Here is a 24,808-nt window from a genome sequence, read left to right on the forward strand (position 1 = left end):
AGCATCATACACTCCTCTTTACAACGCCAACTTGGTCAAAAGTAAAAAAACGCCCAGTTGGGCATTAAGAAACTAATTATCATAAATCGAAAATTGTTCATAACTTGCACAAAAATTATAGTTTTTAAAAATAAAAACCACTGTTGTTATCTACATTACAGCGCCGATCAGATTATGAAGGAGATAGGGCACTTGTATTCTGGTGACAGCCTCTTTAAGATCTGGGCTCTGCCTCGGCCATTAAAAAAATTTGATCTTCTTCCGGTGAAGCCATTCTTTTGTTGATTTGGAGATATGCTTTGTGTTGTTGTCGTGCTGAAACGTGAAATTCATCTTCAGCTTTTTAGCAGAGGTCTGCAGGTTTTGTGCCAATATTGACTGATATTTGGAACTGTTCATAATTCCCTTCACCTTGACTAAAGCCCCAGTTCCAGCTGCAGAAATACAGCCCCAAAGCAAAATACTGCCTCCATCATGCTTCACTGTGGGTATGGTGTTTTTTTGGTGATGTTCAGTGTATGAGCTTGGTTTTGATACTGTATATATGCATGAGCTTGGTTTTGGTACTGTTTATATGTACTGAGCTTGGTTCTGGTGTTGTATTTATGTACTGAGTTTGGTTCTGGTGTCGTATTTATGTACTGAGTTTGGTTCTGGTGTTGTATTTATGTACTGAGTTTGATTCTGGTGTTGTATTTAAAAAGACCAAATGCTGTCATAAAATAAAAGGGTAATTCAACAAAGTATTAGTTTAAGGATATTTATGCAACCACATTATGTTTGTTTTTTATTTTTATTTTTCCACTCTAAAACATTTCAGTTTGTTTTTCAATGGAATTGTTCAGATTGTGGGTCACATTAAAGTGGGAAAAAAGTTATGAAATTATTCATCTTGTACTAATTTTGTAACATGACAAAAACTGGCATTCTAACAGTGGTGTGTATACGTTTTATATCCACTGTATATACAGCACCAGAACAAAGCTCAGTACATAAATACAACACCAGAACTAAACTCAGTACATAAATACAGCACCAGAATCAAGGTCAGTACATATATACAGTACCAGAACAAAGCTCATACATATACAGTACCAGAACAAAGGTGAGTACATATATACAGCACCAGAACAAAGGTGAGTATATAAATACAGCACCAAAACCAAGCTCAGTACATATATACAGCTCCAGAACAAGGCTCAGTACATAAAAACAGAACCAGAACCAAGCTCAGTACATAAATACAGTACCAGAACAAAGCTCAGTACATACAGACAGTACCAAAACCAAGCTCATATTGTAATGATGGGGGTAGGGAAACAGACAAGTGAGCCCTAATCTACCCACCACTCAGTCCCTGCCTACTTGCAATGACCCGCCCTAGGCGACGGGTTACAACTGGGCGACGGTCCCTACGCTCAATAAGTGCACAACAGACAAACAGACAAGGGTACACAGAAGCAAAGGGAAATGGGGCAGTTGCCCACGGCAACACTGTGAACAACAAGAGTGGAGAACGAGCCGAGTCAAACCAGGAGTGTACGAGGTACCAAACGCAGAGCAGGAGAGTAGTCAGTAAGCCAGGGTCAATATGAAGCAGGGTCAAATAGTACAGAAGCTGCAGCAGGGCTAGGAAACCAAACGAGAAGAATCACAAGCAAGGAGGAACAGGAAAGGCAGGTATAAATAGACAGAGGGCGGGAGCTAGCTCCGTCTGGCCAGGCTGTGATAGGCTCTCCCACTCCTAAGCCTGCCATCCTGAGTGGTGGAAGATGGAGTCAGTCTCACAGACATAGAAGCAGGTTGATGAACCCCTGACGAAGCACCAGCGAAACGCGCGTTGGGTTAAGCAGAGGTCCCCCTCCTGGTCTTGATCTCCTATTTATCTTCTTATACGCAGGTGTAGGTATACTACTTTACATGTCGTTTTTACTTAGATTGTACCTTATATATATTCTCTATACTTATTTATGTGTTCATCTGTGCAAAGCGTACCATGCCTAGTACCTGCTCATTAATATGTACTTATGCACTTTAGCCATATATAGGTTGTGTCAGACCATTTTTACATCTGGGGGGCTACTCTGCTTTTACGTTCGGATTCCGTTTGTGTTCGAGGGTCCATGGCATTTTATTATGTCTAAGTGTTATACGTTGTCTCCATGTGTCTAATTGACTTTAATAAAGATTATTTGTATTTTTTCAAACACCTGGTCGTGACTTGTTTCTTGTTCTGGTTTTGTGTTAGGAATATGCAAGGTATTACGGGATGTACACTGTATTCAGCTATTTGGGATACACCGTGGATGCCTCATATGAATACACTAACTTATTTTGTTTAGTGGAAGAACAAAGGGCTCCGTAGAATAGACCAGCTGTTGGAGAATCAAGACCTCAAGTTATTCTCATGTTTGCAGTCAGAATTTGGTCTTCCTCATACTCAATTTTATAAATATCTTCAGCTTCGTCACGCGTACGGCATTGAGAGTAGGACTACTGATATCACGGTAATGGACAATGACCTGATCAGAGTTATCGGCACAGCTAGTCATACTTCTGGCCTTATATCTCATCTATACAGAGGTCTTTTAATGAGATTGATAGATGGATTTCCTTCTGTGTTGAGAAGTAAATGGGAAAGAGATCTTGGGCCCATAGAAGAAAGTCAGTGGGATGATATTTTGTTGCGGATTCCTAGATTGTCCATGAATGAGGCGCATCATATCTCTCATTTATTTCTGATACATGGGTTTATAGAACACCAGTTTTTCTGACTGAAATTGAGTTTCGGGATTCCTCAGCTTGTCCTAGATGTGGTGGGGAACCGGGCACGTTAATACACATTATGTGGCAATGTATACAGCTGCGGCAGTTTTGGTCTGAGGTAGTGGACCTTATTTCTTCGGTGTACGAGGTATCGGTAGATTTCACTCCATTTGTTTGTGTTTTGGGGTATGTGGAGGATATTTCTGTCTCTGAGCATGTCACCTTGACTGTTGCCCGTATGTTATATGTAGCTAGGAAGCTTATTGCACAACACTGGCTGGATGATAGACCTCCTACTTTGTCAGAATTTTGTAATAAAATGAATTGGCTAATGTGTATGGAATAACATATTTATACATCTAGGGATGCTAAACACAAGTTTGATAAAATAAGGTCTCCCTGGGTTTTGAGACAGGGCCTGAATTCCTTGCCTGATGCTGTAGCTGAGATGCGTTCTGGACCGCAATAGCTTTCTAGTATATATGTGCTGCTTAATGCAGCTTGAGTGGCCTATGTGGGATTTTGGTAATCATTATATTTATGTATTATGGAATTGTCCATACTATGCAATATTTTTGATATTTTAATATGTCAGAATACTATGTACTCATGGTCATATTTGCTCTGGAAGATGGGGGGATGGGGGATTGTGTCTTTGGGATGTTGTGTTGTATCAGAAATGTTTTTGTTTTTTTTGCAAAAAAAAATAAAAAAATATTTTATTTAAAATCTATCAGGGTTAGAAGTGGACCAGAAAAGGTGTATGTCATGTAAGTGCTCGATATTGTCATCGAGATAAGACTCCCAAAATCTCCTGAGAATTTGGTGAAAGTCATTAGAATGGTACCAATTTGATGGAAATCTCCAGCGCCAAAAATGTGTTAAACAGAAGAGTTTCCATGACAATGGGCGCATTATTAGAGATATGAATATTATGAATACAGGTATCAGCAATGCGATGAGGAAACCAACCAGTAATCAATACGTGCATGTGAATTATGAGCATGATAAAAATGATGAAATTGTGATGATCGGGATGCTGCAAATGCCAGGGATCCATCAGATCCAAATGTTCCATCAGAAATTGGATTGGAGTGGTTCAACCAGATGTGCAGGATCCCCACGAGCACAACCTATCAACTGTTGAACCCCATTGAAATCGCCACCCAAATGTCCCAGGTTGCCATTACCTCCAATAAATTTCTAAAGAAAGCAAGATTAGGGTCTGCAGGTGCATAAATGTTAATCAAACCAAACAATTGGTATTCAATTTTAGCCTTTACCGTAAGGTACCTGTTCGCTAGGTCTGCCAGAGTGTCAATAATTTCATGGTTTACCTGTGAACTAAATAAAATAGCTACTGCTCTAACCTTTTTGGCTTCAATAAGAGGCTTCAATACAAGAAGGGTACTTTCTACTACGAAGTAAGGGATTCTTATTCTTGAGCTAATGATTCTCCTAGACAAAGACCATATGAAGGTTCAATCTGTGAATATGGTTGACAATGTTTTTACATTTAATTGGGGAATTTAAGCCATCTACGTTCCATGAACACAACTTCAAGGTCCTCAGGACAGAGGGTGGCAGATCAGCGTTAGTACTCATTAACCTATCCCGAGAAGGGGGAACAAGGAACTAAGTGAATGAGCATGAACAAGAGACAGAAACCCATCCCAGCGAGCAGGTCCGCCTCTCCACAATCTGATATATATCCCTATAGAAGATGCACACTGTAAATTCCACCCCCGCCCACATGTAGAACTGTATAGCATAATCTAGCTAATAAGCTAAACCATATCAGCAATAAGTACTTAATCATAACAGAAAAACAAACTATAGGCCACCGAGGGGCCATCAGTAATCAATCATGGAATATCGTGATACCATTCATGTTAAGAAGGAGATGCAGGTGGTGAGGCTTGAGTGGCTGAAGGAACAAGATCCAAGGCCCGCCATAGATCCTCAAATAACCAAGCCTTGTCATTGTGAGAAAAACTGAGTTTCGCCTAATATTGAAGGCTAAATCTAATACCTTTCCCTAGTAATACTTTGGAACCCATTTAGTAACTCAGCCTTCTCTTGTTCCCCTGTGACCAACTCCCCATTACCACTATCTAAGGGTCCTACATGTTCAGACCTTGGCTTTTTTGCATTTATATACTTGAAGAATTTTTGGGGATGTGTTTTACTATCCTTGGCCACCTGCCTTTCATTTTGTATTTTTGCTAATTTTATTCAATTTTTACAGATTTTATTACGCTCTTTATAATTTAAAAAGCCTACAGATGTGCCCTCAGATTTGTATTTTTTAAATGCCCGTTTTTTTGTCCTGTATTGACCTTTTTACAGAAGGTGTAAGCCATGTGGGGTTTCATTTTAGTCGTTTATACTTGTTACCTATAGGAATAAATTTTGCACTATAATTACCCAAAGTAGATTTAAAAATCTCCCATTTATCATTTGTACCATTTTTTTACATTAGTTCTTCCCAGTCTATATCCTGAATTGCAGCCCTCGTCCTGGGGAAATTGTCTTTCTTAAAATTAAGTATTTTTGCCCTCCCAGCCTGTGTTTGCTTTTTTACAGTATAGATAAAATGTAACTATATTGTGATCACTGTTACCGAGGTTTTCACGAATATTAACGTTGACATTCCTAACAAGCTCTGCATTGTTAGAAATGACCAGATCCAACAGGGCTTCACCACTAGTCGGGTCTTCCACAAACTGGCCCATAAAATTTTCCTGCAACAGTGTAATGACGGGGTAGGGAGACAGAAGGTGAGCCCTAATCTACCCACCACTCAGTCCCTGTCTACTTGCAATGGCCCGTCCTAGGCGACGACGTACAACTGGGCGACGGTCCCTACGCTCAATAAGTGCACGACAGACAAAACGACAAGGGTACACAGAAGCTAAGGGAAATGGGGCAGTTGCCCATGGCAACACAGTGAGCAACAAGAGTAGTGAACGAGCCGAGTCAAACCAGGAGTGCATGAGGTACAAATCGCAGAGCAGGAGCGTAGTCAGTAAAGCCAGGGTAAAAAACGAAGCAAGGTCAATAATCATAGCAGGAGCAGCAGAGCCAGGAAACAGAAAAGAATCACAGGCAAAGGAGGAGCAGGAAATGCAGGTATAAATAGACAGAGGGCGGGAACTAGCTCCGTCTGGCCAGGCTGTGATAGGCTCTCCCACTCCTCAGCCTCCCAGCCTGACTGGTAGAAGATCGTGTCACTCTCTCAGACTTAAGAGCAGGTGCAGACTGATTAGCCAAGGGCGTCGACACAGAAGCTGTGTCTGGCAGATCCTTTACAGTACCCCCCCCCTTTTAAGAGGGGCCACTGGACCCTTTCTAGGTGGACCTGGCTTATTGGGGAAGCGAAGATGGATCCTCCTGAGCAATACCCCAGCGTACTGTAACTCCTTCAGGGAGGCAGGTTGGACCCATTCAGCCACAGCCTGAGCCTTGGCAGGGTCCATGCGGAATTCATGAGGAGTGAGGATTTGACCCAAAAATGGTATCTCCTGCACCCCAAACACATATTTTTCGGTTTTAGCAAACAGTTTCTGACAACTTCCTGACATGCTCAATGTGGGAGAACCAGTCCTTGGAAAACACAAGTATGTCATCAAGGTACACTACAAGAAATACCCCCAGGTAGTCTCTTAAGATCTAATTTATGAAATTCTGGAAGACCGCGGGAGCATTACACAACCCAAAGGGCATGACGAGGTATTCGAAATGACCTTCGGGCGTTATAAACGCAGTCTTCCACTCATCCCCCTCTTTGATGCGGATAAGGTTATAAGCCCCCCGTAGATCAAACTTAGAGAACCATTGGGCCCCCTGAACCTGATTGAAGAGATCAGGAATCAAAGGAAGGGGATACTGGTTCCTTACAGTGACCTTATTCAAGTTTCGGTAGTCAATGCACAGCCTAAGACCACCATCCTTCTTCCCTACGAAGAAGAAGCCAGCACCTACCGGAGAAGTAGAGGGGCGACTGTAACCCTTGGCCAGGCATTCCTGGATATACTCTCTCATGGCTTCACGTTCGGGACAAGAGAGATTAAATATCCTACCCTTGGGAGCTTAGCTCCTGGTACCAAATCGATTGTGCAATCGAATTCTCTATGAGGAGGTAACACTTCGGAGGCCTTTTAAGAAAAAACATCAGCGAAGTCCTGAATAAACTCAGGTAGAGTGTTCACCTCCTCAGGGAGAGAAATAAAATTAACAGAAAAACATGACATCATGCATTCATTACCCCATTTGGTAAGATCCCCAGTATTCCAGTTAAACGTGGGATTATGCATCTGCAACCAGGGAAGGCCTAAAACCAAATCGGACGATAATCCCTGCATCACCAGTACAGAGCACTGCTCCAAATGCATGGAGCCAACAAGGAGTTCAAAAACAGGGGTATGCTGTGTAAAATAACCATTAGCAAGAGGAGTGGAGTCGATACCCACTACCGGGACAGGTTTAGGCAAGTCAATCATTGGCATAGCTAGAGACATAGCAAATTCCACAGACATAATATTAGCAGAAGACCCTGAATCCACGAAGGCACTGCCGGTGGCAGACCTACCCTCAAAAGAGACCTGAAAGGGAAGCAAGATCTTATTAGGTTTCATATATACGGGAAATACCTGTGCGCCCAAATGACCTCGCTGATGGTCACTTAGGCGCGGAAGTTCTTCCGGCTGCTTATTCTTACACCTAGGACAGTTGTTCACTTGATGCTTGTCATCCCCACAGTAGAAGCAGAGACCATTCTTCCTGCGAAACTCTCTACGTTGTTGGGGAGAGTCGGAGGCCCCGAGTTTCATAGGTTCATCCGAGTTTTCCGTGGAAGAATGAAGCAACGGAACCTCGGGAGCCATCATGGGGGGGTCAGAGGGGAAGGCACAAAAACGTTCAAGTTGTCGTTCCCTGAGACGTCGGTCAAGACGTACCGCTAAAGCCATAACCTGATCTAGGGAGTCAGAAGAGGGATAGCTAACTAACAGATCTTTCAGGGCGTTCGACAGACCCAATCTAAACTGGCACCTCAAGGCAGGGTCATTCCACCGAGAAGCTACACACCACTTCCTAAAGTCAGAACAGTACTCCTCAACGGGTCTCTTACCCTGACGTAAGGTCACCAGCTGACTCTCGGCAAAGGCAGTCTTGTCAGTCTCGTCATATATGAGCCCGAGAGCGGAAAAAAAAGATCAACAGAGGAAAGTTCAGGGGCGTCAGGAGCCAAGGAGAAGGCCCATTCTTGGGGCCCGTCCTGGAGCCAGGACATAATTATACCCACTCGCTGGCTCTCAGAACCTGAGGAGTGGGGCTTTAAACGGAAATAGAGCCTACAACTCTCCCGAAAGGAGAAAAAAGTCTTCCGGTCCCCTGAGAACCGGTCAGGCAACTTGAGGTGGGGTTTAAGAGGTGAGGTGGGGGGCACTACCAGGGTAGCATCATGCTGGTTGCCCTTCTGAACCAGGGCTTGGACCTGTAGGAAGAGGCCCTGCATTTGCTGAGCCAGGGTCGCAAGGGGGTCCATAGTTGTGTCAGGGACCAGGGTAGAAAAGGTATATGGGCCTGTGATTATGTAATGACGGGGTAGGGAGACAGAAGGTGAGCCCTAATCTACCCGCCACTCAGTCCCTGCCTACTTGCAACGGCCCGTCCTAGGCGACGGCGTACAACTGGGCGACGGTCTCTACGCTCAATAAGTGCACAACAGACAAAACGACAAGGGTACACAGAAGATAAGGGAAATGGGGCAGTTGCCCACGGCAACACAGTGAGCAACAAGAGTAGTGAACGAGCAAAGTCAAACCAGGAGTGCACGAGGTACAAATCGCAGATCAGGAGCATAGTCAGTAAAGCCAGGGTCAAAAATGAAGCAAGGTCAATAATCATAGCAGGAGCAGCAGAGCCAGGAAACAGAAAAGAATCACAGGCAAAGGAGGAGCAGGAAATGCAGGTATAAATAGACAGAGGGCGGGAGCTAGCTCCGTCTGGCCAGGCTGTGATAGGCTCTCCCACTCCTCAGCCTCCCAGCCTGACTGGTAGAAGATCGTGTCACTCTCTCAGACTTAGGAGCAGGTGCAGACTGATTACCCACGGGCGTCGACACAGAAGCTGTGTCTGGCAGATCCTTTACAAACAGGTTGAGGAAATGCCTCCCCTTTGCAGTTGAAGCCGATCCATGACACCAATTAATATCCTGGTAATTAAAATCTCCCATTATCACTACAGTACCAGCCTGTGCAGCCTGCTCCATCTGTTTCTATAGCTGACCTTCCACCTCCTCAGTTATATTGGGGGGGTCTATAGATTACACCAAAATTTATTTTTCAGTGTTTACCTCCCTTTCTAGCTCCACCCACAAAGTTTGGTTGCTCAAAATGCTTGCTAAAAAATGATCGTTTTTCAAAATAAAAACCACTGTTGTTATCTACATTGCAGCGCAGATCAGATTATGTAGGAGATAGGGCACTTATAATCTGGTGACAGAGCCTCTTTAAGGAGGCCGGGTTTTTGTTTGTCAAAAAGAAAGACGGATCCCTCCAACCCTGCATTGACTACTGGGACCTCAACCAGATCAAGGTAAAGAAAAGATACCCATTGCCTTTAATCTCTGAACTTTTTGAACGCATACGGAGGGCAACATTTTTCTCCAAACTAGACCTGCGGGGGGCCTACAATCTAATCCGGATTCATCAGGGTGACGAGTGGAAGACGGCATTTAATAACCGTGATGGGCACTACGAATACCTGGTTATGTTCTTCGGCCTGTGTAACGCCCCCACGGTTTTTAAAGAATTCGTCAATTACATTTTCCGTGATCTCCTCTATGTCTGTGTTATGGTGTATCTCGATGACATTTTCATTTTTTCCCCAGATCCAGTAACTCATCAGAGACATGTCCGCAAAATTTTGCTTCAATTAAGGGAGAATCACCTATATGCCAAGCTGGAGAAGTGCGTGTTCGAGAGAAAGTCTCTGCACTTCCTGGGCTATATCATCTCTGATCAGGGCCTCAAAATGGATCCTGAGAAGGTAAAGGCTGTCTTGGAATGGCCACGGCCTCAAGGCTTAAGGGCCATACAGCGCTTCCTGGGATTCACCAACTTCTACCGTCTGTTCATTCCCAACTTCTCCTCACTGACAGCCCCATCTCTACCCTCACCAAAAATGGCATGAATGGCAAGGTGTGGACTCCAGAAGCAGAGGCCACGTTCAAGAGCTTAAAGAAGGCCTTCACATCAGCCTCAATCCTTCATCATCCTTATGTATCCCTACAGTTTTAGTTGGAAGTGGACCCCTCCTCTGTTGGTGCTGGCGCACTTCTGTTCCAGAGAGATTACAAATGCAAGACTGTGGTATGTGGCTACTACTCTAAGCTTTTTTGTCCCGCAGAGCGCAACTACTCAATTGGGGATCGGGAGTTACTGGCCATCAAGCTGGCTCTGCAGGAGTGAAGACACCTACTAGATGGCGCAGCTCATCCAATCCTGGTCTTCACGGACCACAAGAACCTCACAAATCTCCAGACGGCCCAACGGCTGAACCCTCGTCAGGCCAGGTGGTCGCTGTCCTTCGCTCGGTTTCAGTTTGAGCTCCACTACCACCCTGCCGACAAGAATGTGAGGGCCGATGCCTTGTCTAGGTCAATCGAGACAGAGGACACTGTGGAGTCCCCACAGAATATCATTGACCCTTCCTGCATCATCTCTGTCAACCCTCTGCAAGTTAGAGACATTCCTCTGGGAAGGACCTTTGTACGTCTGGCAGACAGAGGAAGAATCCTTCGCTGGGGACACAGTTCCAAGCTGGCAGGTCATGTGGGTGCCCGTAAGACCCGAGACCTAATTGCCCTTCAGTTCTGGTGGCCCATGCTGCCCAAAGACGTCATGGATTTTGTCTCCTCCTGTACGGTGTGCGCAGCAAATAAAGTTGCCCACTCCAGATCAGCTGGTCTGCTTCAGCCACTGCCTGTGTCCGATGCCCCCTGGCGACATATTGCAATGGACTTTGTAACAGATTTGCCTCTCTCTGCTGGATGGTGGTGGATCGATTTTCCAAGATGGCTCATTTTGTTCCACTGACTGGCCGGCCTCTTCATCCAGCACCTCTTCCGTCTGCACGGCTTGCCTCTGCATATTGTCTCAGATCGAGGGGTTCAGTTCACCTCAAAGTTCTGGAGAGCACTCTGTGGTCTCCTCGGTGTAAAGTTGGACTTCTCCTCGGCCTACCATCCCCAGTCCAATGGACAAGTCGAGAGGGTTAATCAGATTATGGAGAACTATCTGCGGCACTTCATCTCCAGGCAGCATGATGACTGGGTGCAACTGCTTCCTTGGGCTGACTTCTCTTATAGCAACCATACTAGTGAGTCCACCTCCTCCAGTTCGTTCTTCATTGTCTACGGCCAACATCCACGAATACCTCTTCCTGTTTCCACTATGTCCCAGGTGCTTGCAGCTGACTCTACCTTCAGGGACTTTCTGCAGATATGGCAGCAGACCCGATCTTCTATTCTGCTGGCGGTCGACCGCATGAAGAAAAAGGCAGACACTAGAATATGAGAACCTCCCCAGTTTCTTCCAGGTACTAAGGTCTGGCTGTCTTCCAAGAATATCCGGCTGAGGGTTTCATCTTGCAAGTTTGCCCCCAGGTTCCTCGGACCCTTCGAGATTCTGCTGCAGATAAATCCTGTCTCTTACAAGCTTCGGGGTCCCAAACTACTTCCATGTCTCCCTGCTGAAGCCTGTGGTCCTGAACCGCTACTCCAGGACTCCTAGTTCTGCATTGGCTCCTGGCGGCCTGTCAGGGACATTCGAGGTGAGGTAGATCCTGGACACCAAGAGAGTAGGAGGAAGAACGTTTTATTTGGTGGATTGGAGGGGATTTGGTACAGAGTACAGAACATCAAGAAAGGAGAACATCAATGCTCCTGCCCTCGTGAAGAAGTTTCTCTCCCGCTCTGGTCTCAAGAAGAGGGGGCATAAGAGGGGGGATACTATAACGTCTATGGCTGTGGACCATCGTCCTGACACCCTCTGACGGCCGCGGCCATGGACGAGCGAGTTCCCTGTGGCATCTCCCTCCTGGGAGACGCCGGCACTCACTTCCTGGTCCGGACACTATATACCGTAGGGCGCGCGCCCGCGCATGCATGGCCTTAAAGGGCCAGTATCCACACAGTTGCAGAATACTGTAATTAGCCCAGAATGCTTCGGGACTATAAAAGGGGCTCTGCCCACTCGATCCTTGCCTGAGTGCTGTTTTGTTACCTTAAGTTTGTCCTTGCAAATGGTCTCCTAGTGTTTTCCAGTTCCCAGTGTTACCCGTTCCTGCTGCCTGTACCTTGTATCCCGTGCTACCGTGCCTCTGTGCCTTCAAGAGTTGGAGCTGTGTTGTGCCCTCCGCTGCATCGACTGTGTCGCACCCCGCCGGGTGTCTGTCTACTGTCGGAGCCTCATCTTAGCCTGAATCTACCGCTACTGTCTACATTGCCTCAGGTACCCTTTCTGAACTATAGACATTGCATTGTACCTGTTTGGCCAGCTGCTATCCCGCTACACGGTATGGCCCAGTGGGTCCACACCCCGCGCTGTGACAGCACTACTACCCACCTGCGGCAAGTGGACCAGTAAGTCCAACATGATGTCGACATGCCTACCCGCGTTACTCGGGAAAACACCGCAAGCGAACTCTAAGGGTATGTGCACATGACCTCTTTTCAGACGTAATGGAGGCGTTTTACGCCTCGAATTACGCCTGAAAAGACGGCTCCAATACGTCGGCAAACATCTGCCCATTGCTTGCAATGGGTCTTACGATGTTCTGTGCAGACGAGCTGTCATTTTACGCGTCGCTGTCAAAAGACGGCTCGTAAAATTATGCCCGCGGCAAAGAAGTGCAGGACACTTCTTGGGACTTAATTGGAGCCGTTTTTCATTGACTCCAATGAAAACCAGCTCCAATTACGTCTGTAAAAGATGCCGCGAAAAACGTGTGCACTTGTAAAAACTTTTGAAATTCAGGATCTGTTTTCTCCTGAAAACAGCTCCGTAATTTCAGACGTATTTGGCATTGTCGTGTGCACATACCCTTACTATTTGAACCAGTCCCTGCAATGACTCTTCCATGTAGACTCAACCACCGAACCTTCCAGCAAGCTCACAAGTTGTTCTCGACCAGGGCTCACAAGTGCGGGGGGGAAAAACCCCCGGCGCCCTCCGCCTGTGGATGCAACTCCCGAAAAACCAACATCTGTGAATGAGATAAAGCATCCGCTAATTCATTGCTCACACCTGGTACATGTCTACAGAGGCGTAGCTAGGGGGGGGGGGCTGGCGGGGCATGTGCCCTGGCGCAGTTTAGAGGGGGTGCCAGCGCCACCTCCTGCACTATAATTGTACCTGTGTCGCAAGGACACAGGTATAATTAGAAGCAATGAATGACTGGGCACGTTCCGTGCCCGGCCATTCAGCGCCTTTCCACGAATGAAGCGACTGGTACCTTTTGTACCAGTGACGCTTCCGTCGATGAAAGGTGCTGACTGACTGACAGGGAAAGTCATCCTGCCCAGCCAATCAGCGCCTTTCATAGACGCTGCGTTCAACCCCCAGGAGACCTGCGCAGAAGAGAGCAGGTCTCCATGGCTGCCGACGGCGTGGGAGCGGGAATAAGGCGAGTTTGAATTGGTTTTTTTTTTGTTTTTTTTTTAATTGTAATAAAAGTGTGCGGCTGTATCTACAGGGGGGGATGACTTTATCTACGGGGGGGGACTTTTTCTTCACGGGGGGGCCTTCATCTACAAGGGGGACTTTATCTATGGGGGGGCTTTATCTATGGGGGGTGTCTATCTACAGGGGGGGCTATATACTGGGGTGGACTATCTATGGAGCACCATATACAGGGGTGGGCTATAGCTACAGGGGAGGCTATATAGTATATAGCCCACCCCTGTAGATATAGCCCCCCTGTAGATATAGCCCCCCTGTAGATATAGTCCCCCTGTAGATATAGTCCCCCTGTATATAGCCCACCCCTGTAGATATAGTCCCCCTGTAGATATAGTCCCCCTGTAGATATAGTCCCCGTGTAGATATAGCCCACCCCTGTATATAGTATCCCACAAATATCTCCCCCTATAGTGCTCCACAGAAAGCCCACCCGTGTATATAGCCCCCTTGTACATATAGTCCACCCCTGTATATAGTGCTCCACAGATAGCCCACCCCTGTATATACTATATACAGGGGTGGGCTATCTGTGGAGCACTATATACAGGGGTGGACTATCTAATGGAGCACTATATACAGGGGTGGACTATATGTACAGGGGGGCTATATACAGGGGTGGGCTATATGTGGAGCATTATATACAGGGGTGGGCTATCTGTGAAACACTATATACAGGGGTGGACTATATGTGGAGCACTATATACAGGGGTGGGCTATATCTACAGGGGTGGGATATATCTACAGGGGGGCTATATACAGGGGTGGGCTATATCTACAGGGGGCTATATACAGGGGTGGGCGATCTATGGAGCACTATATACAGGGGTGGACTATATCTACAGGGGGGCTAGATACAGGGGTGGACTATATGTGGAGCACTATATATAGGGGTGGGCTATCTGTGGAGCACTATATACAGGGGTGGGCTATATCTACAGGGGGACTATATACAGGGGTGAGCTATCTGTAGAGCACTATATACAGGGGTGGGCTATATCTACAGGAAGCTATATACAGGGGTGGGCTATCTGTAGAGCACTATAGGGGGAGTTATTTATGGGACACTATATACAGGGGTGGGTTATATGAGGGCACTATCTATGGGGGGCACTATCTACAGGGGGCTCTATGGCAGGCACTATCTACAGGGGGCACAGTGTGTGTGTGGGACATGGTGTATGGTGCTATTATAATTAGAGGTGTAGTGTATGGCGTTATTATATTTAGGGGCGTAGTGTATGGTATAATGATAACTTTATATTTATTTATAGGTGCAGAAATGTTGGTAAAGTGAGAAGCTGAAGACATGTGAGCGGCAAACTGCAGAAATGGACCGGGAGAATTCATCATAGAGGTCTGGACCGGATGGAGAAAAATATCTAGAATCTGAGTTGTCACCGGTGAGTCACTTAATGTAAATGTTTATTCTGCCTCTAATCAGCACTGTAGTCACTGTATGATCTGCAGCGAGATGATGGGTGGTATGATTATGATATGATTTATTTTTGTGAAACAGCATCTCCCAGCATATCCTTACCATTGTTCGGGCCATGCTGGGAGCTGTAGTTTTACGCCGTACACACCTATATGGCAGGGGTTGCACTAAATTGAGCTGTATTTGTGCTGGTGTTGTATTTATGTACTGAGCTTGGTTCTGGTGTTGTGTATAGAACCATATTGCTTGTAAGATGTACAAATGTGTTACATAAAAAGCAATGACACGTCGATTGGTAGAGAAAACAAACACGGTGAGGGGGAAGGAGATGTCGGGAAAGAGGTTGGGGGGGGGGGGGGCGCCAAACTGAATCTTTGCCCCGGGTGCTGGAGTACCTACCTACCCCTCTGCATGTCTAGCCCGGAACCACACATTCAAGCACAAACATTTCAGTATTAAATGATGTTGCAGTGCCAGCACAGGCAACGAGCCGGACGACAAAGTATTTACTGCCTGGACTACTGCAGTATTATCCGTCCAAAAACAAATACGTCTGTTAGCCATAAACCCACCCCATATTTCCAAAGCAACTACAATAGGAAAAAGTTCTAACATAGTGATGTTTTTAGTTAAACCCGAGGGGCTGCCAGGCAGCTGGCCAGGGCACCCTGCACCAGCGCTTACCTAAAATTCCCCCGAAACCAAGACTACTTGAAGCATCTGTAAACAATTGAAGATCTAAATTGGAAACCTCACTTTCTTGACAAACTGCACAACCATTGAACGAATACAGAAAATACCACCACACTATAAGGTCTTCCCACATGCTTGTAGACACTCTAATGAAATGATCAGGTTTCTGCATGCCCCTCGTAGATAATGACATTCTCCGAGAGAAAACCCTACCCATGGGAATAATGCGACATGCAAAAACCCAGAGACCCAAAAGAGACTGCAATTGTTTAAGTCACCTTCTTAGACTGAGATACTTGCCCCGCCTGAGACACCAAGTTCACTAGCTTCTCGTCAGGTAGCCTAAAAACATTTCTTGTGTGTCTATTTCAATGCCCAGGAAAGACAAAATCATCACGGGGCCCTCCCTCTATTCCTCGGACACCGGAACGCCAAAACGCAACATCAACTTCTTAAACACACCTAACAACATTAACAAAACCGAGAAAGCAACATGAATCAATATACCCCAATATTGCAATAAGTAGAATACATATCAAATTTGATGGGTTGATTCAAGGGTGTTATACCCAAACAGCATCACGACGAAATATATAAAACCAAAAGAAGAAAAAGATGCTGGGAAACCAAAGGGTAATAGAAAAATACAAAAGTTCTTTAGTAACATATATGCCTCATACAATAGTAAAAGAATCCATAGGCCAACAGTAAAAACAAGGATATTCAGCTGGAGATTGTCCAAATGGTCACTGATAATACATGCAATATGTGTGAATGCCCTAATGAAGCCAGTCTGACATATCCATAGTGTAGAGACCGGACCGGACTACTGACGCGGTCACGTGCATCGGACTCCAGCTCGTCGCTGCTGGCGCGACGTGGGCGCGGCCTCTCTAGCCTCCAGGAAACAGCGACCTGTAACTATACAGGGTATATAGCTTCATCATTCAACATACACATCAGGTGCATTAAACCTAGCCTATTGGCTAGCTCCCATATAAAGGGTCTATGACTCCAACCTAACACCACCCCCAGACGAAGGCATTAGCGCCGAAACGCGCATAGGCGTGGATCCCAGCTGTGACTGTCCGGTCTCTACACTATGGGTATGTCAGACTTCCATACTATGGTTTATTGACTGATATAACATACCCTTCTCTTGCTTTAATTTTGTCTGTGCATGTTCATTCTTTCTGCATGTACAATATATGTAGGGTGTCTTAGCATATATTTCACCCTGACTAAAATATCAACCACTGATTGCTAGGATTAATGCATTGTTTGATTTCAACTGCATGCAAACATGCATGCATGTACATCTGTTTTGGCTACTTAAATTACATACATTAGACATTCTTATCGCTTGCACCGGCTTCATTAGGGCATTCACACATATTGCATGCATTATCAGTGACCATTTGGAAAATCTCCAGCTGAGTATCCTTGTTTTTACTGTTGGCCTATGGATTCTTTTACTATTTTATTGTATGACGCATATATGTTAATAAAGAACTTTTGTATTTTTCTATTACCCTTTGGTTTCCCAGCATCTTTTTCTTCTTTTGGTCTTACACCTAACAACATTGCACAAACACCCGAATCCCTCGGACCAACAAAAAGGTAAAGACATGCCAGTCTCAAAATACACTACCCATTCCAGAAAAGAAGCAAACATCTCAAAATAGCAACATAAAATAGAGCAACCCGGCAGACACATGTCCACATAAAACAGCCCATCAAGGTGACAACCCAGTAATTGAAAACAATCCGGATGGACAGGAAGTAAACGAAATGCAGATTCAATGTCAGATTTCGCCAATAACGCCCCAGGACCTGCACTCCGAACTAATTGCACCGCTACATCAAACGAAGTGTACGACACCGCCGCCTCGTCTTTGGAAATCCCGTAATTTACCGAGCCCCCTCGAGGAAAGGATAGGTGGTGTATCATCCTAAACTTCCCGCTACCTTTCTTAGGGCCCAAGCCAAGAGGGGAGACCCTCAAGTTTTGAAAGGGGCCAGCCATTCTACCTAACGCAATTTATTTTGACAACTTCTCCCTAACCATGTTGATGTTATCTCTAACTGATTTTAGGTTGTGTGCTACATCAATACCGACGACGCTTCAAAAGGAATGAAGAAACCCTCGCCAAAGCCATTAACGAGAGCCTCTGCCTCCTGCCTCCTGTGGTACCAATCTAACCACAATACCATTGCGCGGATGCTCACCAGCGTTCTTTGCCATGCCGGAGGGGAACCTTTACCAGGATGTTTGCCCCTGCGGAAGCATCGAAGTGCCGCGTGAGTACCCGCGTTAGCACCACCAAGCCGCACCTCCATGCAGCCTTCGGGCACTAAAAATGGTGTGGAAGTACACAAACAGCTCTACACCCTTTTCGGAATGACGTTGGCAGACTATATGCGCCAGGGTAGCGAAACCCTGGACCCAATTATTGAACGTTCTACAATCCTTTAACTTTTTATCAGAATCTTTCTTGAAAGTGTGCTCCTTGTCCACCGTCACCTGTTCTACCGAGATCAAGGACCAAATATTTACAAACTAATTTTTCCAAATTTTTTCCTTGTTCTCGGGAGATAGATGAGTGCCGAGAGGAGCCACCCCACAAAACAAGAATTCCTACCTCTCCTTGATTCCTTTGCCAAACCTGAAAAAGAAAAAAGGGGCAAGGCAGAAGCGTGACCAACATCACCTCGATCCCCCTTGGCACAAACAGCATGCACCACATCTCTGCTCGACCCCCCCCCCCCTGCTGTGGGCCAGAACCGGACGGTATATTCAATAAAGGATACAGTTGTGCAGGAGACCGCAGCCCTGGCTGAGACTGGACGACTTCTTCTCCAGTTCTTGCCATCTGATAGGGGGTTGGGCCATGCGAAACCCAGCTGCAGCACCCCTGCATCATCTACTCTGGCCTGCCCTCCCTCCCCCAGAATCCCCGGCACCCTACCTGCTGACCCCTCTTCCTCACCTGATTCCAGCTGAAGCGGAGGTGCAGCCGTGAAGGTTCCCAGATCATCGGTGTAGGCCGCACGCAGTGCGCCTGCGCGGCCCATCTCCGCTGCGCAGGCCTCATGGTAAGCCACCATGGCAGCCATGTCCTCCGGAGCTGTCCCGCCCCCATCGGAGCACAGCGGGCGGGCAGCAGAGGCGCCATATGCCGCCAGGCTGACAACTGGCGGCACTACAATCCGGCTGTTATCCGGGTGAGTAGGAAGGAGGCGTGCAGCATGGGGAGGGTTGCCGGACAATTTAAGAGGGATAGGGGAAGGGGGAACCACCTCCCCCGAAGATGTTGAAGGCGAAACAGGCCGGACCCGGCATCTGTGCCTCCCTACGCTAGCGGGGAGAGCAGCCCCTGCTGAGCGGGCAGCTCTCGGAAGGGGACTTGGGCTTAGCCTAATGGGAGGGTGGGTGATTCACTGCGGCCTACCTCTAGTCTCTCCAGCCGTGGGTCCGAGTCTAGGGGCCGTTGCAGCATCCTCACTTTCTTCTTTAACAGGTCCTCCAGCCAGGTGGTGCCTTCGACTACCACCCGCCGTGCCACCTGCTGTAACAGCTCATCAGCCATGCTGTAAAGAAAAGGAAACAGACAGAAATTAAGAAAGGGAAAGAAAAATCTCCTCACCACACGGAGTGTAACTACAAGGTGTTACTTCATGCTGCAGCAGAAGGTAAAGACGGGGCTCCGTCCTTGAACTCTACCCTACAGTGGCGTAACTACCGCCGTAGCAGCAGTAGCGGCTACTACGGGGCCCGCAGCATGAGGGGGCCCGTGTCACCCGCCGGCACGTGCCCCCACCATGGCCGGAGGCTCCGCTAGCAGCCGCTATGGCTGCTACAGCCCGACGCCACTTACCTCCCTGCTCTGCCGTAGTGTTATCTCCCCGCTCTGCCATTAAACAAAAGACATTTATCCCCTATCCACAGGATAGGGGATACATATATGATCGCTGGCACTGATAGGGAGAACGGGGGACCGAAAGTCCCCAGAAGTTCTCCATCACAGACCTCGGACTTCCGGGGTCTGTGTCGGCAGCTCCGTAGAAATGAATGGAGCGCCGGTCTCTCTTGTGCGCATGCGTGACCAGCGCTCCTTTAATTTTTATTGAGCTGCGCAGACGCCAGAAGTCAGAGGTTAGTCATGGAGCGATAGTTCATGTCTGGTTGTTACTCTGGTTGTTACTCTGTGTCCGGGAAGATTACAGGTTATACGTCCGGGAGAATTACACAGCGAGAGGCGACAATCAGGCCGTGAAGTGGTCGCCATTACTACAGACAACTCTCCAGGTGAAATGCGTCCGAGTTATTTGCAGAAATGACAGTGAACAAGTTCATCCTGAGTCTGAACCATGCAGGGGGCGATCTCCCCAATATGAGGACACTGTCACAGGGATGTAAAAGGGGAGCAACAACCGGACCCCCGCAGTTCATCTGAACCGGACTGATAACCACAGGCTTCTTCTATGCATCTGCAGGAGGGCTGGGTGTTGTAATGGGAACGCAGCCTATTTGTCTCCATGTCCCGGGGTATAAATGCTCCTCTTAATTCTAGATCTTGTCCTCTGATCATTCCTCGTATTATGGATTATAACCCAGGTGCCTTCCCTGCAGTCACATCATGATGGAGAAGGCTCAGACATATCAAACATATCAGACATATGTCATATCAGACATATCATTAATATCAGACATATCATATCAGTCATATCAAACATATAGGTCATATCAGTCATATTAGACATATCAGACATGCCAGTCATATCAGACATATCCTTCATATCCTTCATATCAGACATATCAGTCATAGCAGACATATCAGTCATATCAAACATATCAGTCATATCAGACATATCAGTAATAGCAGACATATCAGTCATAGCAGACATATCAGTCATATCAGACATATCAGACATATCAGTCATATCAGTCATATGAGACATATCAGTCATATCAGACATATCAGTAATAGCAGACACATCAGTCATATCAGTCACAGCAGTCTCATCAGTCATATCAGACATATCAGTCATAGCAGTAATAGCAGACATATGTCATATAAATCATATCACACATACAAGTCATATCCTTCATATAAGACATTTCAGTCATATTAGACATATCAGGCATATCAGTCAAATCAGACATATCAGTCATATCCTTCATATCAAACATATAAGACGTTTCAGTCATATCAGACATATCAGTCATAGCAGACATATCAGTCATATCAAACATATCAGACATATCAGTCATATCAGACATATCAGTCATATCAGACACATCCGACATATCAGTCATATCAAACATATCAGACATATCAGTCATAGTAGACATATCAGTCATATCAGTCATATCAGACATATCAGTCATATCAGTCACATCAGACATATCAGTCATATCAGACACATCAGACATATCAGTCATATTAGTCATAGCAGACATATCAGTCATATCAAACATATCAGTCATAGCAGACATATCAGTCATATTAGACATATCAGTCATATCAGACATCAGTGGCGTAACTACCGCTGTAGCAGCCATAGCGGCTGCTACGGGGCCGCTACGAGGCTCCGCTAGCTGCCGCTATGGCTACTACAGCGCGACGCCACTGAACACTACGGCAGAGCAGGGAGGTATCTCCCCGCTCTGCCATTAAACAAAAGACATGTATCCCCTATCCACAGGAGAGGGGATACATGTGTGATCACTGGCAGCGATAAGGAGAACGAGGGACCGAAAGTCCCCTGAAGTTCTCCATCACAAACCTCGGACTTCCGGGGTCTGTGTCGGCAGCTCCGTAGAAATTAATGGAGCGCCGGTCGCTCTTGTGTGCATGCGCGACCAGCGGTCCTTTCATTTTTATTGAGCTGTGCAAACTCCGGAAGTCAGAGGTTTGTGATGGAGAACTTCAGGGGACTTTCGGTCCCCCGTTCTCCTTATCGCTGCCAGCGATCACACATGTATCCCCTATCCTGTGGATAGGGGATACATGTCTTTTGTAGGACACCCTATAGGTCAGATTTTAGCGTTACCTACAGGGGGGCTGTATAGCGTTACCTACAGGGGGGCTGTATGGCTTTACCTACAGGGGGCTGTATAGTGTTACCTACAAGGGGGCTGTTTGGCGTTACCTACAGGGGGGGTCTGTATGGCGCTATCTACAGGGGGGCTGTATAGCGTTACCTACAGGGGGGGCTGTATAACGTTACCTACAGGGGGGGCTGTATGGTGTTATCTACGGGGGTCTTTAAAAAAGGCACTATCTACAAGGGGGGGTTGTGTGACACCCAGGGGAGGGGCGGCCCCAGTCAAAAGTTTGCTATGGGGCCCAGTCTTTCCTAGTTACGCCCCTGCTACCCTATATCCATTATGCCACTCCTCCTTTAGCACATTGACCCAATCACGCTTCTGGGCATTTTTTCAACTTTTTTAACCACCTACTTCACTTCCCTGCAGTCCCTGGCGCTCTCCCTATGCGGTACAGCAATATCTACACACAAGCTTTTGTAAGTCATGTTGTGTGTAGTGAATTCTGCTCAGCAGCTCTGTGGTACTTCTAATACTCCCTATAAGGCTTTATTCAGACGAACGGGAATCACGTCCGTGCAACGCGCGTGATTTTCACGTGCGTCGCACGGACCTATATTAGTCTATGGGGCTGTGCAGACATGTGCGTGATTTTTACGCAGAGTTGGTCCGTTGCGAAAAAGTCACGACATGACCGTTCTTTCTGCATTTTCCACGCATCACGCACCCATTGAAGTCAATGGGTGCGTGAAAACAACGCACGGCACACGGAAGCACCTCCGTACGCACAGCGTTTTTCACGCAACACTTGTTAAGCCTATGTAAATGAGTTGACCAAACTAGACAAAACAAGCACAAATCAGGAAGTGGCTTTTCACTTGCTGGGCACATGCGCACAGTTCAAAACGACATCTGCTGCAATGCCACGTGCGTGCGATGTGGAAAAGCTCATCTGCTTGGTCCATGAGAGGCCACAGTTGTGGAACACAAACGCAGAGGCCTACCACGACCGCACGGGCAAGGAGGTTGGCTGGGATGAGGTCGCGCAGAGCCTATTCGGACAGGAGTGGGCTAAAAGCACCACAAGAGACCGCAAGAGCATAGGTAAGTGCAGATCTGTATTTATGCTAATGCAATCGCCCATGCTGTAGTGTATATCCTTATGTTTCACATTTTCCTACTGTGCTTGGTTGCGGGTGTGTTACAGCATCATTAGGCAGGTGTATAATGTTTAGTGGTGTTTAAGGAATGGCGACGTTTCGGACAAGTGCCGTTTTCAGTGATGTCACCTGGTGACCTTTTTTTATTTATTGCTGTTCCTATGTCCAGTTGATGATGTTAAAACCCGGTGGAGGAGCTGTCGGGATCAGTTCCGGATGGAATTGGGAAGCAGAGGGCGAAGTTGGGACGGCGCGCCCAAAAAGCGCCAATACATCTACACCAAACAACTAATGTTCCTGAAGGACATTATGGAGATGCGGCCGTAAGTACTGACTGTACCTTGATGACATGTGTGTGGTCACTTTAAAATCTGCCAAAAATAGTTGTTTGTCCCTGGTGCCCATGTTAAAAGGAGTAACGCAAAATGTTTCTGGCAGATGCAGTGATAATCTTCTCAACACCGAGGAGGAGGCTGGCCATGAGGAGTCGCAGCCGGTCCTGGAACAACATCTCGTGCTGCCCTTGACCCCCGAGCCGACGGAACCCCAAGCAGCCACCCAGTCAAGCAGCCAACCCCAGCTGCCACGGGACGTCGACAATCCCCGGACGCCACCAGCCAGGCGCCGGCGCAGCCAGGTTGCCACAACAGGTGCCAACGTGGACTCCCGAGTCCTGGAGTACCTCCACCGCTGTTCTGAGGAGGATGCCTGTGACGCGTTTGGCCGAGCGCCGTTACTCCGGCGAGTACCTGACTACCGGATGGCGCGCGTCCAAGGCTCCATCCTTGCCATAATTGACTCCGCCACTCCTCCTAACAATCCACGCCAGTGCTTCCAGGTAATAGAGCAATGGCGTGGATTGCCTGAGGAATCGGTGCCCTCCACTGCACCTCTCCCTTCCCAGCCTGCCAACCCCTTTCCACGGCCACAGTACCAGCGGTCAATGGTGAGCATAATGTCACCTGGTCATGTGGTGCTTCGGGACCGGCTTTCGCTCCCTACGCCAGACCCCAGCAACCCTTTGCCCAGGGCCCCCCGGCAGGGTTCAACCCTCTGTATCAGCACCACTATGCTGTTGAGAAACATCCTCAGCAGGCCCAGGGACAGCATAGTGGTGCTGAAATGCAAAGCTATCAGTCGCCAGCACACAGATTTCATGATTTGTAGCGCTGTGTCGGCAGATTATGGTGTGCTCGTTGTTGTGAGCTAAACCGTGAAGAAAGAGTAGGTTAATTTTGCATCATGTTGGTGCGTTTTTGTGTTTTTTTTGCCACCTGGTTTATGTTTAAAGTGAATTTTGCACATTTAACAATAAAGTGTGTTTTTGGTTGGCAGTAAAATTTGTTGTGTTTGCCTCCATCTATGTGCTGGAACCCAGGTTCCCCAACAGGTCCTTTTAGGTAACATTGGAACATTATGGCCACGTCCCGAGATAGTTGCATGCCATTATTGAGGTATTAGTGTATCTTTTGTGGTTTTGCTCAATTCCTCATACTGTGCTCTGCTGCATTGCAGTGGTGTGAGAAATTCCGGCCAAATGACTTTTGGCTTTGGATTTGTGAACATTGCCGAAGCCAATGCGCCTCACATGCTATTTCGTTTAGGACATGAAAACAAAACAGAAAAACCACCAAAGATATAAGCTCGCAACCCATGTCAAGGGTCCTCATGTCTTGCGAGTCCGTAATAAAAAAATCCCCACCCCAAATTAGGCAAAATTAAAAGAACAAATGCTACATTGGGCCACTAAGCTCCACTAGGACACCCTTCACAGAACATTCTCCTGCCATGGCAGTGCTCCATCGGGGCTGTCAAAATATTGGGCAAATATGTCGCGTACTCGAATCCCAGATGTTTGAGCCCTTCCGAGTGGAATTTGGTGCGGAAGGGTTGATGTAGAAACATTTCCGCTAATATATTCTGCATCACAACCGGCGTCATGTATGCGACAAAA

At 46.9% G+C, this 24,808-nt stretch overlaps 1 protein-coding gene across 1 annotated transcript; it reads left to right on the top strand.

Annotated features, from left to right (window-relative positions):
- Window positions 1–9,665: 9,665 nt before the first annotated feature.
- On the top strand, window positions 9,666–24,194 carry LOC142734843 (uncharacterized). Its single transcript, XM_075849579.1, has 5 exons — window positions 9,666–12,284; window positions 14,786–14,914; window positions 17,738–17,943; window positions 23,024–23,177; window positions 23,293–24,194. Exons 3-5 carry the CDS (start codon window positions 17,886–17,888, stop codon window positions 24,062–24,064), a joined length of 984 nt encoding a protein of 327 aa, XP_075705694.1. The 5' UTR covers window positions 9,666–12,284; window positions 14,786–14,914; window positions 17,738–17,885; the 3' UTR covers window positions 24,065–24,194.
- The last annotated feature ends 614 nt before the right edge of the window (window positions 24,195–24,808 follow it).

This window comes from Rhinoderma darwinii, unplaced genomic scaffold (assembly GCF_050947455.1).
Source record: "Rhinoderma darwinii isolate aRhiDar2 unplaced genomic scaffold, aRhiDar2.hap1 Scaffold_984, whole genome shotgun sequence".
In the NCBI taxonomy this organism is placed as follows: domain Eukaryota; kingdom Metazoa; phylum Chordata; class Amphibia; order Anura; family Rhinodermatidae; genus Rhinoderma; species Rhinoderma darwinii.